The 13,679-nt window shown below is 49.9% G+C and overlaps 1 protein-coding gene across 1 annotated transcript; it reads left to right on the top strand.

Moving 5' to 3' along the window:
* Window positions 1-303: 303 nt before the first annotated feature.
* PPP1R14D (protein phosphatase 1 regulatory inhibitor subunit 14D) lies at window positions 304-13,613 on the top strand. Its single transcript, XM_062204747.1, has 4 exons — window positions 304-561; window positions 13,018-13,101; window positions 13,278-13,310; window positions 13,464-13,613. The coding sequence occupies exons 1-4, from the start codon at window positions 304-306 to the stop codon at window positions 13,527-13,529; spliced, it is 441 nt and encodes a 146-aa protein (XP_062060731.1). The 3' UTR covers window positions 13,530-13,613.
* The last annotated feature ends 66 nt before the right edge of the window (window positions 13,614-13,679 follow it).

The following is a 13,679-nucleotide window of genomic DNA, read 5'->3' as shown; positions in this document are numbered from 1 at the left end:
CAGGATCCATGCCCCTGGCTGCTAGACTTGTGGGTGTCTGCTTTTTATGTCACTTTGCACAGTAGCAGGTGCAGAAAGAGAGGCCGGGGCACGGCTCTGGAGTGCCGCTTGCTGGCTGGCAGGAGCCAGGAGACTGACATTGCCAGCCTCAAAGACCTGTTGATCTTTGACCCTGGCACCTCCCAGGGAGCCGTGGCCCTCCTCCCGCCTCCCTTTCTTCCCCACGGGCCTCTCCCTCATTCCCCTCGGTGCTCTCGCTCTGACTGGCGGTTTCCCCAGCTCCTTGCCCCGGCCAGTCCTTCCATGCTGTCTTCCAGACCTACTTCCTGCGCGTCTCCCAGTCCAGACGGGGAGAACCCAAGTAGGAAGGTCCAGTGGACTTCCGAGAGGAGGAGGAGAACGTCGTCCACAGACTCAGAGTCAAGGTCCCACTCGGACCCCTCCAGGGTGCCCAGGTCCCGGAGGTCCAGCCGGCTGACGGTGAAGTACGACCTAGGGCAGCTGCAGCGCTGGCTGGAGATGGAGCAGTGGGCGGATGCTCAGATTCAGGAGCTCTTCCAGGTGGGTAGCGTGGCGGTGTGCGGGAGCAGACAGGGCTCTGCTCAGACAGAGGCAGATGCCAGGGCAGGGGCTCCCATGTGTCTTTGCTTGCTCTGCGTCCTCAATACACATACATGCCTACAGCTGCACTGTCCAGTGCTGTAGCTATCGGCCACGTGTAGGTACTTAACCGAGCTAAAATGAAGCAAAGGGGCAGGCGTGGTGGTGCAGCAAGTGAGGCCGTCACTTGCGATGCCCCAGTCCCATTATCGGGAGTGCTAGTTGGCATCTCAGCTACTCTGCTTCCCATCTAGTTTTCTGCCAGTGCAGCCTGGCACTGCAGCAGGTGACAGTCCCAGGATCGGGGCCCCTGGATGGAGTCCCTGGCTCCTGGCTTCAGCCTGACTCAGCCCAGGTTGTCGTGGGCATCGGGGGGGAATGAACCAGGCAGTAGATAGAAGAGCTCTCTGTCTGTCTGTCTGTTGCTCTGCCTTTCAAGTCAATGAAAATAAATAAAAATGAAACATTTAAAAATATGAGATGCAAATAAAAACTGCGGCTCCTGAGTCGCACTAGCTACTTTTCAGATGCTAAATGGCCCCACGGGGCTGGTGGCTCCTTCAGGGTCAGCACACACAGTCGTTTCTGTCCTCCCCGAACGGACAGCACTTGGCAGGAGAGTGAGAGTAACCACGGGGGTGCACTGCTGCCAGGCCCTGGCCCGCCTGACCCTGGCTCCGACGCACTGCCCTCAGCTGCACCCTGGGGAAAAGATGGGTCTTGGCCCTGGTCACTGGAAGTGGCATTTTCTTGCATGGATATCTCCACACCCAGATCCTAGAGTAGTGACAATATCACTTCCACAGCAGCAGTAACCTTTTGAGCACTTCAGCTGCACGCAGGACCTGACGTCAAGCGCTAGCATGCATTCTTTCATTCAGTCCTCCCCACACTCCCCTGGGTGGGAGCTCTTTTACAGCTGGGGCGATGGAGCTTAGAGACAATGAGTAACTTGCCCAAGTCACGTAACCAGGAAGCCACGGAACCCGGAGCTGCAGCTAGAGCTCTGGCTGCATAGATCCAGCTCTTAATCAAACAGCCAGTGCTTCTCCATACCTGAACCACTTAAAAAATTATTTATGTGTTTACTTGAAATAGTTACAGAGAGAGAGGGAGAGACAGAATGAGAGATCTTCCATCTGCTGGTTCACTCCCCAAAATGGCCCAATGGCCAGGGTTAAACTAGACCAAAGCCAGGAGCCAGGAACTTCATCCTGGTCTCTCATATGGGTGCAGGGGCCTGAGCTCTTGGGTCATCCTCTGCTGCTTTCCCAGGTGCATTAGCAGGGAGCTGGATCAGAAGTGGAGCAGCTGGAACATGGACCGGTGCCCATATGGGATGCCAGTATTACAGGGGGAGGCTTAACCCGATATACCACAATGTCAGCACCCATACCTGAAATACTTAGGGAGAATAATGCGTGGCTCAACTGGATTTTGCATCTACTAGGGTGGGGCCTGGACACTGGACATTGTTTGATAAGCTTCCCAGTTGGTTCTAAGGTGTGGCGATGTGGAGAACCATTCCACCCCGTCAGGGTACCAGGAATCTTCCTCATCTACAATATATGGCCCTTGTTTCTCTTCCCGCTTTTTTTTTTTTTTAATTTTTTTGACAGGCAGAGTGGACAGTGAGAGAGAGAGAGAGACAGAGAGAAAGGTCTTCCTTTTGCCGTTGGTTCACCCTCCAGGGGCCGCCCTGGCCAGCACACTGCGGCCAGCGCACTGCGCTGATCCGAAGGCAGGAGCCAGGTGCTTCTCCTGGTCTCCCATCGGGTGCAGGGCCCAAGGACTTGGGCCATCCTCCACTGCACTCCTGGGCCATAGCAGAGAGCTGGCCTGGAAGAGGGGCAACCAGGACAGAATCTGGCGCCCGGACCGGGACTAGAACCCGGTGTGCCGGCGCCGCAAGGCGGAGGATTAGCCTATTGAGCCGCAGTGCCGGCCTTTCTTCCCTCTTGACACAGGTCCTGTCTTTTCTTTTGGGGACTGCAAAGGCATGTGATTCTTATGTGCATAAGGGCTGCCGGCAGTGCTATGACTAGGCCTGGGGACAAACGATACATGTGGCCCTGTGTGTCTTGAAGCTCACTGGGCTCTGTGGCTCTGTGGTCCCGGTGTTGATCTGAATGTCCTGGCAGCATCCTGAGCTCCCTAGTGAGGTGGGGGAGCAGTCCTCAGAGCTGAGAGCCAGAGACCCACCCTCTCTCCTGCTGTGTCTGCTCCCTCTGCCCTCCACGGCTTCCAGTGCTGTCCAAGGGCTCAGTTGTGAGTTCTGATAGTTTGTTGTGTACTTGCTTGGAAAATCTCGTATTTCCCACACCCCAGGGCAAATCCTGCCAGCCGGCAGAGAGAGACAGTAGCCAAACAGCCTTGTTTTGCAAGGTGAAGGTGGAGGTGGGGGTAGGGAGAAGCTGCGCAGAAATGAACCTGTAACATTAGAGAACAGAACATGTGGGAGGACCGCTCCCAGGCCATGACCGGAATAAAATGACTGGCCTGTGGTTGCCATGGCAATTGTCCAAAGGTGCCAGGTGGCAGTTCCTCTCCCAGTCTCTGCTCCCTGCAGCAGGAAGTGGCTAAGTAGCTGGGCAGCCCCAGGTGCCTGGTTATCTTGGGCAGAGGGCAAAGCCACACAGTCTTCAGTTGTACCCTGCTCCAATTGGACCCTCAGAGAGCCCCGCCCTTCCATGCACCTGCCTTGGGCTGCCTGACCGGAATGGTTATGGGAATGCACCACTTCACTTGTTGTTTCATGGGGCCCAGACTTCCTTTGATGGAGGGCCCCACTGCTCCTGCTTGGGTGTGCAGCCTGACCTGGGGTCTTCAAAGGAACCAAGTCTGGGGATACAAACAAACTTGAAGCCCTGAAGCTGCTGTTGTCCTGGGGAAGTATGAATTAGACTTCTAAACAGGAATGGGAGCATCATCCGTTTCTCTGATTTTAATGAGGTCCTCACTCAACAATGTGCACCCCTCTAATCTCCATCCTCTATTTCCTGCCTCCGTAGAGCCAGACTCCTTAAAGGACGTGTCCACATGGACAGCTTGCATTATCTGGCTTCCGCGCTCATCTTTCCATGGAGCGCTCTGGCCGAGGCCACCGATCACCGCCTTGGGACTAAATATAATGTGTTGAGCATACCAGAGTTTGTTTGTTTTTAAGATTTATTTATTTATTTGAAAGGTGGAGTTACAGAGAGAGGGTGAGACAGAGAGATCTTCTGTCCATTGATTCTAGATAGTCTAAAAGGCCAAGGCTGGGCTAGGTGAGGCTATCTTTTGCATCGGTAGTGGAGCAACCGGGTGTTGAACCTGTGTCTATATGGAATGTCAGCATTACAGGCAGTGGCTTAACTCACTGCGCCACAGTGCTGGCCCCTTGCCCCCAGAGTTCTGATGCATTCCTTTCCTGTGTTTCCACGATCCTGTCTTTTCCTGGTAGAAAATCGGGATTTTGATTCATCCCATTTGATGTGGTGACTTTATAAATAATGAGCCATTGGGGGCCTGTCCTGCGGCAGAGTGGGTAAAGCCACTGCCTGCAGTGCCGGTATCCCAAATGGGCTCTGGTTCAAGTACTGGCTGCTCCACTTCCAATCCAGCTCTCTGCTATGGCCTGGGAAAGCAGTAGAAGATGGCCCAAGTCCTTGGGCCCCTGCACCTACGTGGGAGATCTGGAAGAAGCTTCTGACTCCTGAGTTGGGTTGGCCCAGCTCTGGCCATTGCGGCCTTTTGGGGAGTGAACCAGCAGATAGAAGACCTCTCTCTGTGTGTCTCTCCCTCCCTCTCTCTCTTTAACTCTGCCTCTCAAATAAATGAATAAATATTTTTAAAAATTGTATTTTTCATCTCTATATTCTCTATGAGGTCTTTCTTGTATCTACCATTTTTCTCAGTACTGTGTTCATGTTTTCCTGGTCTGCTAATTCCATCATCTCTGTCATTTCTGGGTCTGCTTCTGCTGAGTGAACTTTCTCCTGGATATAGGTAATATTTTCCTGCTTCTTGGCATGACAAGTGATTTTTTATTGGACCAGACACTGTGAATTTTATGTTGAGTAACTGGATTTTTATTTATTGATGGGCTGATTTTAAATATTTATTTATTTGAAAAAGAGTGAGCACTCTCATCCACTAGTTCACTCCCTAAATAACCCCAAAGGCTGGGGCTGCACATTCTCAGAGCCAAGATCCAGGTCTTTCACTTGGGTGGTGCGAACCCCATTACTTGAGCTGTCACCATTGCTTCCCAAAGTCTGCATTAGTAGGAAGCTGGAATCAGAATTCAGAGCCAAGCACTCTTATAAGGGACATGGATGTCCTAACCAGTATCTTAACCACTAGACTGAATAACCTGCCCTGAGTAATTTTTTTTAATTTGTTTATTTTATTTGAATGACACAGTTACAGGGGGAGGGGAGGGAGGAGAGAGGGAAGGAGGGAGAAACTTCCACCCTCTGGTTTACTCCCCAAATGGCTACAACAGTTCACGTTGGTTCAGGCCAAAGCCAGGAGCCAGGAGCTTCATCTGGGTTTCCCACTTGGGTGCAGGGGCCTAGGGACTTGGGCCACCTTTTGCTGCTTTCTCAGGTGCATTAGCAGGAAGCTGGATTGGAAGCAGAGCAGCCAGGGCTCTAACTGGCACCTAAATGGGATGCTGGCATCACAGGCAGTGGCCCAACTCACCATTCCATAGAGATTGGGTTTTTGAAGTCTTCCTTAAAACAATGTTGAGCTTTGGTCTAGTAGATGCTTCAGTTTGAGGACTTGAGGCTTGCAGTTTAGTCTGGAGTGGCTTTAATCTAGGGAGTAATGCACCCCTAGAAAAGAAAGCAGGACCCCTTGGAGGTTTCAAGTGAGCTCCCACTTGATCAGTAACAGCTGGCGACTCTGGCTGGTTGGGTTGTGATTTGTGCTCTGTTCCGGTCTCGTGACGCTTTGCCCTCTGAATGTGCATCTTAGTGTGCAGCCGACTCAAGAGAACCTTGTGCAGACTTGTGGAGGTCTCTTTCTTCTTAGCTCCTTCCTCTGTAGAACTGCCCAGCAACTTCCAGCCGCTTGAACCTCCCTGGCTATGATCTCTGCCACATCAATCTATCAAGGCCACTGTGCTCTGCTCGCATCTTTGCTTCTGCTCTGAGGACTCGATGATGCTAGAGTTTACAACCTGAGCTACCAGTTGTTCAATGCTGGATAACATTCTTCATATATGTTGTCTGCTTTTCTAGTTACATAAGTTGTAAGACTAAATTTGGTCCTTGTTTCTCCATCATGATCAGAAGCATAACTATTTGATTAATTATTTTTAAAAAAATATTTATTTAGCTGGTGCCACGGCTCAATAGGCTAATCCTCCGCCTGTGGCGCTGGCACACCGGGTTCTAGTCCCGGTCGGGGTGCTGGATTCTGTCCTGGTTGCCCGTCTTCCAGTTCAGCTCTTTGCTGTGGCCTGGGAGTGCAGTGGAGGATGGCCCAAGTGCTTGGGCCCTGCATCCCATGGGAGACCAGGAGAAGCACTTGGCTCCTAGCTTCGGATCAGCGCGGTGCGCTGGCCGCAGCACGCCGGCCACAGTGGCCATTGGAGGGTGAACCAACAGTAAAGGAACAAACACCTTTCTCTCTCTGTCTGTCTCTCTTATTGTTCACTCTGCCTGTCAAAAAAAATATTTATTTATTTATTTATTTGAAAAGCAGAGTTAAATTGAGAGAAAGGGGGAGAGAGAGAGAGAGAGAGAGAGAGAGAGAGAATCTTCCATTCACTGGTTCACTTCCCAAGTGGAAGTGGCTACAATGGCAGGGTCTGGTTCAGGCTGAAGCCAGGAGCCTGGAGCTCCATCTGGATCTCCCACATGGGTGCAGGGAACCAAGCACTTGTGTCATCTTCCACTGCTTTCCCAGGTGCATTAACAAGGAGCTGGATTGGAAGCAGAGCAGGTGCTCCTGCGTGGGCTGCCAGCGTCCCAGGTGGCGGCTTGACTTTGCTGCATCACAATGCCAAGTCCTAGCTGGTGAATTCTGACTCAACATTTGGTTCTTCGATTGGAGTTCATGTCCTCAGGAAGCCTTCTGGCTGACCAGGCTTGGTTAGGTGGCCCTCTCGTGTGTTCCCCTAGTAGCTTATCACCATGTATCATAAATGCCATTTCCCTTCATAGCCCTCAGGAGCCTATAGGCTTTTAAAGGGCAAGATCATATCTGTGTGTCTTGTGGTTATGACCCCAGCACTGGTCACAGTGTTGGGCATGTAGCATGCACTCAGTAACTAAGCATCGAATGCATGAAAGCTGAATAAGATGAGCTAGAGATCAAGGGAATATTGGGAAAAGACTAGAGCTAAGGATAAAAGGGCCAACTTAGGCATTATTTATTTTTAAAAAGGTATAGAGGGATTGGCACTGTGGTGTAGTGGGTAAAGCTGCCACCTGCAGTGCTGGCATCCCATATGGGTGCTAGTTCCAGTCCCAGATATTCCACTTCTGATCCAGCTCTCTGCTATGGTCTGGGAAAGCAGTGGAAGATGGTCCAAGTCCTTGGGCCCCTGCATCCATGTGGGAAGACCAGAAGGAAGCTCCTGGGTCCTGGTTTTAGCCCTGGCCCAGCTCCAGCTATTACAAGCATTTGAAGAGGGAACCAGCTTATGGGAACTCTCTGTCTTCCTGCTGCTCAAATAACTGACAAAAAAGGAGAGAAAGAGAGAAAGGAAGGAAGGAGGGAGGGAGGGGAAAGGGAAGAGAAGAGAAAAGGAAAAGAAAAGAAAAAAGAGAGGAAAAAAGAAAAGAAAGGAAAAGGAAAAGAAAAGAAAAAAAGAAAAGAAAAGGAAAGCGATAAGGCAGCAGTTCTGCAGGTGCTGTCTGATGGCCCACAGAGGTTCCAAAGACCCTGTCCGGGATTCTGTGCTCGTTTTCAGGTAATGAGAAGAAGTTTGCCATTTTCACTGTGCACTTATGAGGCAAAAGCAATGGTGGCTCTTGGCATAAGTCAAAGAAATGGCACTCAAATGGTCTTCAGTACCCATCATTGTCACTTAAGAAAGTCCTCAGTGAAGCAGTAAAAATTTTGAATTTTATTGACTCTTGACCTCACATCTTTTTAAAAAGTAGACTCAAGTTTTTAGAGCAGTTTTAGTTTCATTATGAAATTTGAGTGGAAAGTACAGAGTTCTTGTGTACCATGTCCCCATACCAGCGAGTCCCAGCAGCCATTGATATATTTGTCACTATCAGTGAACTTACCCTGACTTATCACTATTACCAGAGTCCATGGTTTACGTTAGAGTTCACTCAGTGTTGTACATTCCATGGGTTTGGACAGATGTATATTGACATGTATCCATTGTTATGGAATCTTGCATAGTTTCAATGCCCTAAAATCTTGTTGCTTTGTCAACTCATACATCCCTTCTCACAGACCCCTGGCAACCACTGATTTTTTGTTTGTTTGTTTTTAAGATTTTATTTATTTGAGAGAGGGAGAGACACGGAGAGAAAGACCTTCCATCTACTGGTTCATTCCCCAAATGGCAGCATCAGCCAGGTTTGGGCCAAGTTGAATCCAGGAGCCAGGAGCCAGGTCTCCCTCATGGTTGATAGGGACCCGCTCACTTGAACCATCATCTGCTGCCTTCCCAGGCACATTACCGGGAAGCTGGATCAAAAGCTGAGGACCTGGGGCTCAAGTATGGGATGCTAGCATCCCAAGCGGCAGCTTAACCCACTGTGCCACACTGCTGGCCCAGCCACTGATCTTTTTTTTTTCTCCATAGTCTTGCCTTTTCCAGGATATCATATAGTTGGAATCATACAGTATATACCTTGTCCAAGTTGGCTTCCTTACCTTAGTAATATAGATTCAAGCTTCTTCCAGGTTTCTTCATGGCATAGCTCATTTAGTTTCCACGCTGAACAATATTCTGTTGTCTGGATGTGCCATAGCTTATCCATTGACTACTGAAGGCCATCTTGGTTGCTTCCAAGTTTTGGCAATTGTGAATAAAGCTGCCAGAAAACATCCACGTGCAGGTTTTTGTGTGGGCGGGTTTTGGACGCATTTGGGTAAATATTGAGGATTTGGTAAGAGTATGCTTAGTTTGTAAGAAACTGCCAAACTACCTCCAGGACAGCTGTACCATTTTGCATTCTCACCGACAGTAAGTGACAGTTCCTGTAGCAACACATTCTCCCCAGCACGTGGCGTTGTCAGGGTTTTAGATTTTGCATTCTAGTAGGGTGCAGTGGTGTCTCATCATTGTTTGAATTTGCAATTCCTGATAATGTTGAACTGGGTTTTTTTTGTTTTTGTTTTTGTTTTTTTTTTTTTTTTTAAGATTTTACTTATTTGTTTGAGAGGTAGAGTTACAGAGACTGAGAAGGCGAGGCAGAGAGAAAGGTCTTCCATCCACTGGTTCACTCCCCAAATGACCGCAGTGGCTGGAGCTGAGCCGCAGAGACCCAAGGACTTGGGCCATTTTCTACTGCTTTCCTAGGCCATAGCAGAGAGCTGGATTGGATAAGGAGCAGCTGGGACTCGAACCAGTGTCCATATGGGGTGCCAGCACCGCAGGTGGAGGATTAACTTTCTGTGCCACAGCGTTGGCCCCAAGTATCTTTTCATACACTTATTTGCCACCTAAGTATCTTCTTTGGTGAGGTGTCTGTTGAGATCTTTTGCTCAGTTTTCAATTTCAGTTTTCATCATCTTCTTGTGGAATTTTCAGAGTTCTTCATGTACTTTGTATAATAATCCTTCATCAGATATGTCTTTTGCAAATATTTTCTTAGTCTGTGACTTAGCTAATCTTTCTTTTAAGCTTCTTTCACTTTTATTTTTATAAATCCTATATTGTTTAATTTTTTCAATGACCATGATAACTATTAATTTAAAGATTTATTTATTTGAGGCCGGCGCCGTGGCTTAACAGGCTAATCCTCCGCCTTGCGGCGCCGGCACACCGGGTTCTAGTCCCGGTTGGGGCGCCGGATTCTGTCCCGGTTGCCCCTCTTCCAGGCCAGCTCTCTGCTATGGCCCGGGAAGGCAGTGGAGGATGGCCCAAGTCCTTGGGCCCTGCACCCACATGGGAGACCAGGAAAAGCACCTGGCTCCTGGTTTCGGATCAGTGAGATGAGCCGGCCGCAACGGCCATTGGAGGGTGAACCAACGGCAAAAAGGAAGACCTTTCTCTCTGTCTCTCTCTCTCACTATCCACTCTGCCTGTCAAAAAAAAAAAAAAGATTTATTTATTTGAAAGGCATCATTACAGAGAGAGAAGAAGAGACAGAGTTCTTCCATCTCTGCCTTCCAGCTATGCCTATGAAAGTCATAGTTGGAGAGAGAGAGAGAGAGAGAGAGAGAGATCAGTCTCCATTCACTGGCTCACTCCCCAATGGCCACAATGGTTGGGGCTGGGTCAGGCCGAAGCCAGGGGCCTGGAACTCCATCAGGGTCTCCCACATGGGTGCAGGGGCCCAAGGACTTGGGCCATCTTCTGCTGAAAATCTCTTATAAAATTTTATCCTAGTGGGGTGGCATTGTAGCTCAGCTGGTTAAGCTGCTGCCTGTGATACTGGCATACTATAAAAGAAGGGTTCAAGTCCTGGCTATTCCACTTCCAATCAAGCTCTCTGCTAATGTACCTTGGAAAGCAGCAGAAGATGGCTCAAGTACTCAGATCCCTGCCATCCACCAGGGAGACTAGATGAAGCACCTGGCTCTTGGCATTGGCCTGGTCCAGTCCTGGCCATTGAGGCCATCTAGGGGAGTGAGTGAACCAGTGGACGGAAGACCTCTCTCTCTCTCTCTCTCTGTAACTCTGACTTTGAAATACATTAAAAAAAATATTTTTGGAAAGAGGAACTATTTGGGGCTGGTGCTGTGGTGCAGTGTGTTAAAGCCCTAGCCTGAAGTGCTGGCATCCCATATGGGTGCCGGTTCTAGTCCCGGCTGCTCCAGTTCCAATCCAGCTCTCTGCTATAGCCTGGGAAAGCAGTGGAATATGGCCCAAGTCCTTGGGCCCCTGCACCCGTGTGGGAGACCTGGAAGAAGCTCCTGGCTCCTGGCTTTGGATCAGCGCAGCTCCGGCTATTGCAGCCAATTGGGGAGTTGAACCAGTAGATGGAAGACCTCTCTCTCTCTCTCTCTCTCTCTGCCTCTCCTTCTCTCTGTGTACTTTCAAATAAATAAATATTAAAAAAAAAAGAAAGAGGAACTATTTATTTATTTGCAAGGGAGAGAGACAGACTGAGCCAACTCCCACCTGCTGGTTCACTCCTCAAATTCCTATGACTGCCTGGGCTGGGCTGGCCTGAAGCTGGGAGCCAGGAACTCAAATCTACACCCCCCGCGTGGGTGGCAAGAACCTAACTATTCGAGCCATCGCCGCCTCCCAGGGTCTGCACTAGCAGGACGCTGGAACAGGAGCCAGAGTGGATTTATCAAATGCAGGCACTCTGATCTGGGCTGTGGGCTCCCTAATCATTAGGCCAAATGCCCAGCTCTAAGAACAGCTTTACTGAGACACGACTCGCATACCCTAGAGCTCACCTACCTCAAGCGTCGGCTTCACCATTTTTTGTGTCTTCACTGGGTTGTGCTGGAGTTACTCACAATCTCATTTTAGAACACTTTATCCTCCCGGAAGAAACCCCATGCGTGCTAGTGCTCCCACCCCATTCCCACTACCACCTTCAGCCCTCGGCCACCACTCACCTTTCTGTCTCTATAGGTTTTCCTCTTCTGGACATCGCCTACATATTGACCTATGTAATGCGTGGCCCTTTGTAACTGGCTTCTTTCACTAGCCTGTTTTCAAGGTTAATTTGGGCTGTAACATGCGTCAGCACTTCATACCTTTTTATCATCAAGTGATATTGTAAAGTTTTACAATATTTTATTCACTCATTCGTCAGTTGATGGACATCTGGTTGTTTTCCTGTCTGGCTATGATGAGTACTGTTGCTGTGACATTCCTGTGCAGGTTTTTGTGTGGACTTTTGTTTTCATTTTTCTTGGGAACAGACCTAGGAGTGGAATTGCTGGGTCACACAGTAACTCTGTATTTAATGTTGTAAGGAACTGTCAGAGTGTTTTTCAAATCAGGTACAGCATTCTACACTTATCACCAATGTATAGAATTTTGATATTAAATGTAGGTGCTCTTTTTATTCTTTAATTTTTAAAAATTTTAATTGGAGGCCAAGGTTGCGGCATAGTGGATTAAGCCATGGCCTACAGTGCTGGCAGTCCATATGGGTGCTGATTCGAGTCCTGGCTGCTCCAGTTCCAATCCAGCTTTCTGCATATAGCCTGGGAAAGCAGCAGAGGATGACGCAAGTGCTTGGGCCCCTGCACCCACATGGGAGACCTGGAAGAAACTCCTGGCTTTGGCTTGGCCCAGCTCTGGCCATTGCAGCCATCTGGGGAGTAAACCAGCAGATGAAAGACCTTTCTCTGTTTCTCCCTCTCTCTCTCTGTAACCCTGCCTTTAAAATAAATAAAATAAGTCTTCAAAAATTTTTAATTAATTTTATTTCAAAGATAGAAGGGGACAGGGGGAGAGGAAGAGGGTAGGAGAGAGAGATCTTCCTTCTGCTGATTCAGTCTTCATATGCCCACAAAATCCAGGGTTGGGCCAGGCTGAAACTAGGAGCCTGGAACTCATTCTGGGCCTCACACATGGGTGACAGGGACCATCACCTGCCATCACCTGCTGCCTCCCAGAATGCACATTAGCAGGAAGCTGGAACTGGACACTAGGCAGGCCCCAGTGCCAGCACTCCAGCATGGGCTGTGGGCATCTGAAGCCGTGATCTGACTGCTGTCCCACATCACACATGCCTGGATACTCTTTGTAAAGCACTATTTCAGGTAGAAGATGGTAGGGGTTCAGTAAATGTTTGCTGAATAGAAAAGTAAGGTACTTTTTTTTTTTTAAGTTTTATTTATTTATCTGAGAGGTAGAGTCGCAGACAGACATGGGGAGAGACAGAGAGATTGTCCATCTGTTGGTTCACCTCCCAAATGGCCAGAGCTGAGTTCAGTCTGAAGCCAGGAGCCAGGAGCTTCTTCCAGGTCTCCCATGAGGGTGCAGGGGCCCAAGCACGTGGGCCATCTGCTACTGATTTCCCAGGCTATAGCAGAGAGCTGGATTGGAAGAGGAACAGCCAGAAAACGAACTGGTACCCATACTGGATTCCAGCACCACAGGCAGAGGCTTGGCCTACTGTGCCATAGCGCTGGCCCTAAAGAACTTTTACTTTCTGAGTAAGGTGAGGAAAAGGGCTGAATGTGGGAGGAAATTGGCGGGCGATGTGGGAAATTCAAGGGAGACGGGGTGGGAGATGGGTGAGCCCCTGACCATAACCTTCACTCCAACACCAGCTGGTCAGGCCCCTCTGAGACTTGTTTGCGATTCCCAAACAGGATGAGCCAGTGTCTGCTGACATTGAGATTGACCTGGAGGCGCTCATGGAACTCTCCACAGAGGAGCAGAAGACTCAGCTGGAGGTAGGCTCGGGGTGGAAGCTGGCCTCCCACCCAGGGCAGTCCAGGAACCCAGGCTCTGCCTACTTGGTTGGAGTGGGGAGTCCCAGTTCAGAGGACAGAATTCTTAGGCAACTGAGTGGGTGGCTCGGGCGAGAGCACTGTGGCTCAGGGACCCCATCTCTGCTCTTTCCACCCAGGACCTTCTCCGAAACTGTCCCCGCCCCACGGAGGTAAGTGTTGTGCTGCTGGCGGCGGGGGAGGGGAGCTAATGGAGGGCGAGGCTTGGCCCAGGCGCCTTCTTCCTTCCCCTGCTCTGGGGAGCTAAGGGAGGGCAGTGCGGCACATGAGACCTCACGCTGCTGTCCCTCCTGTGTCTTCCTCAGCCTTTCATCTCAGAGCTGCTCAGTCAACTCAAGAAGTTCCGGAGACTCAGCCGGCCTCAGAAATAAGCCTGGAGACACGATGCTTTGCCAGGCCTCCCTGAACCTCTGCATCCCAGCTGAGGGACACAGTGCCTTGGGACACCGAGGACAAGGAGGGACATTTGTACACCCGGTCATGTGCACACAGCTGGCTTCCGTTGGCTGGGCTCCGAGAGC

The sequence above is a fragment of the Lepus europaeus genome, chromosome 11 (assembly GCF_033115175.1).
Source record: "Lepus europaeus isolate LE1 chromosome 11, mLepTim1.pri, whole genome shotgun sequence".
NCBI lineage: Eukaryota > Metazoa > Chordata > Mammalia > Lagomorpha > Leporidae > Lepus > Lepus europaeus.
The sequence above is the reverse complement of the archived record's forward strand: the minus strand, read 5'-3'. Positions and strand labels throughout refer to the sequence as shown.

Excerpts from the sequence above, each read along its gene's own strand:
- PPP1R14D (XM_062204747.1), top strand. The coding sequence starts at position 304 with ATGCTGTCTTCCAGACCTACTTCCTGCGCGTCTCCCAGTCCAGACGGG. Across the intron at positions 562-13,017 it reads AGATTCAGGAGCTCTTCCAG|GATGAGCCAGTGTCTGCTGA; the intron begins GTGGGTAGCGTG and ends ATTCCCAAACAG. Across the intron at positions 13,102-13,277 it reads AGCAGAAGACTCAGCTGGAG|GACCTTCTCCGAAACTGTCC; the intron begins GTAGGCTCGGGG and ends CTTTCCACCCAG.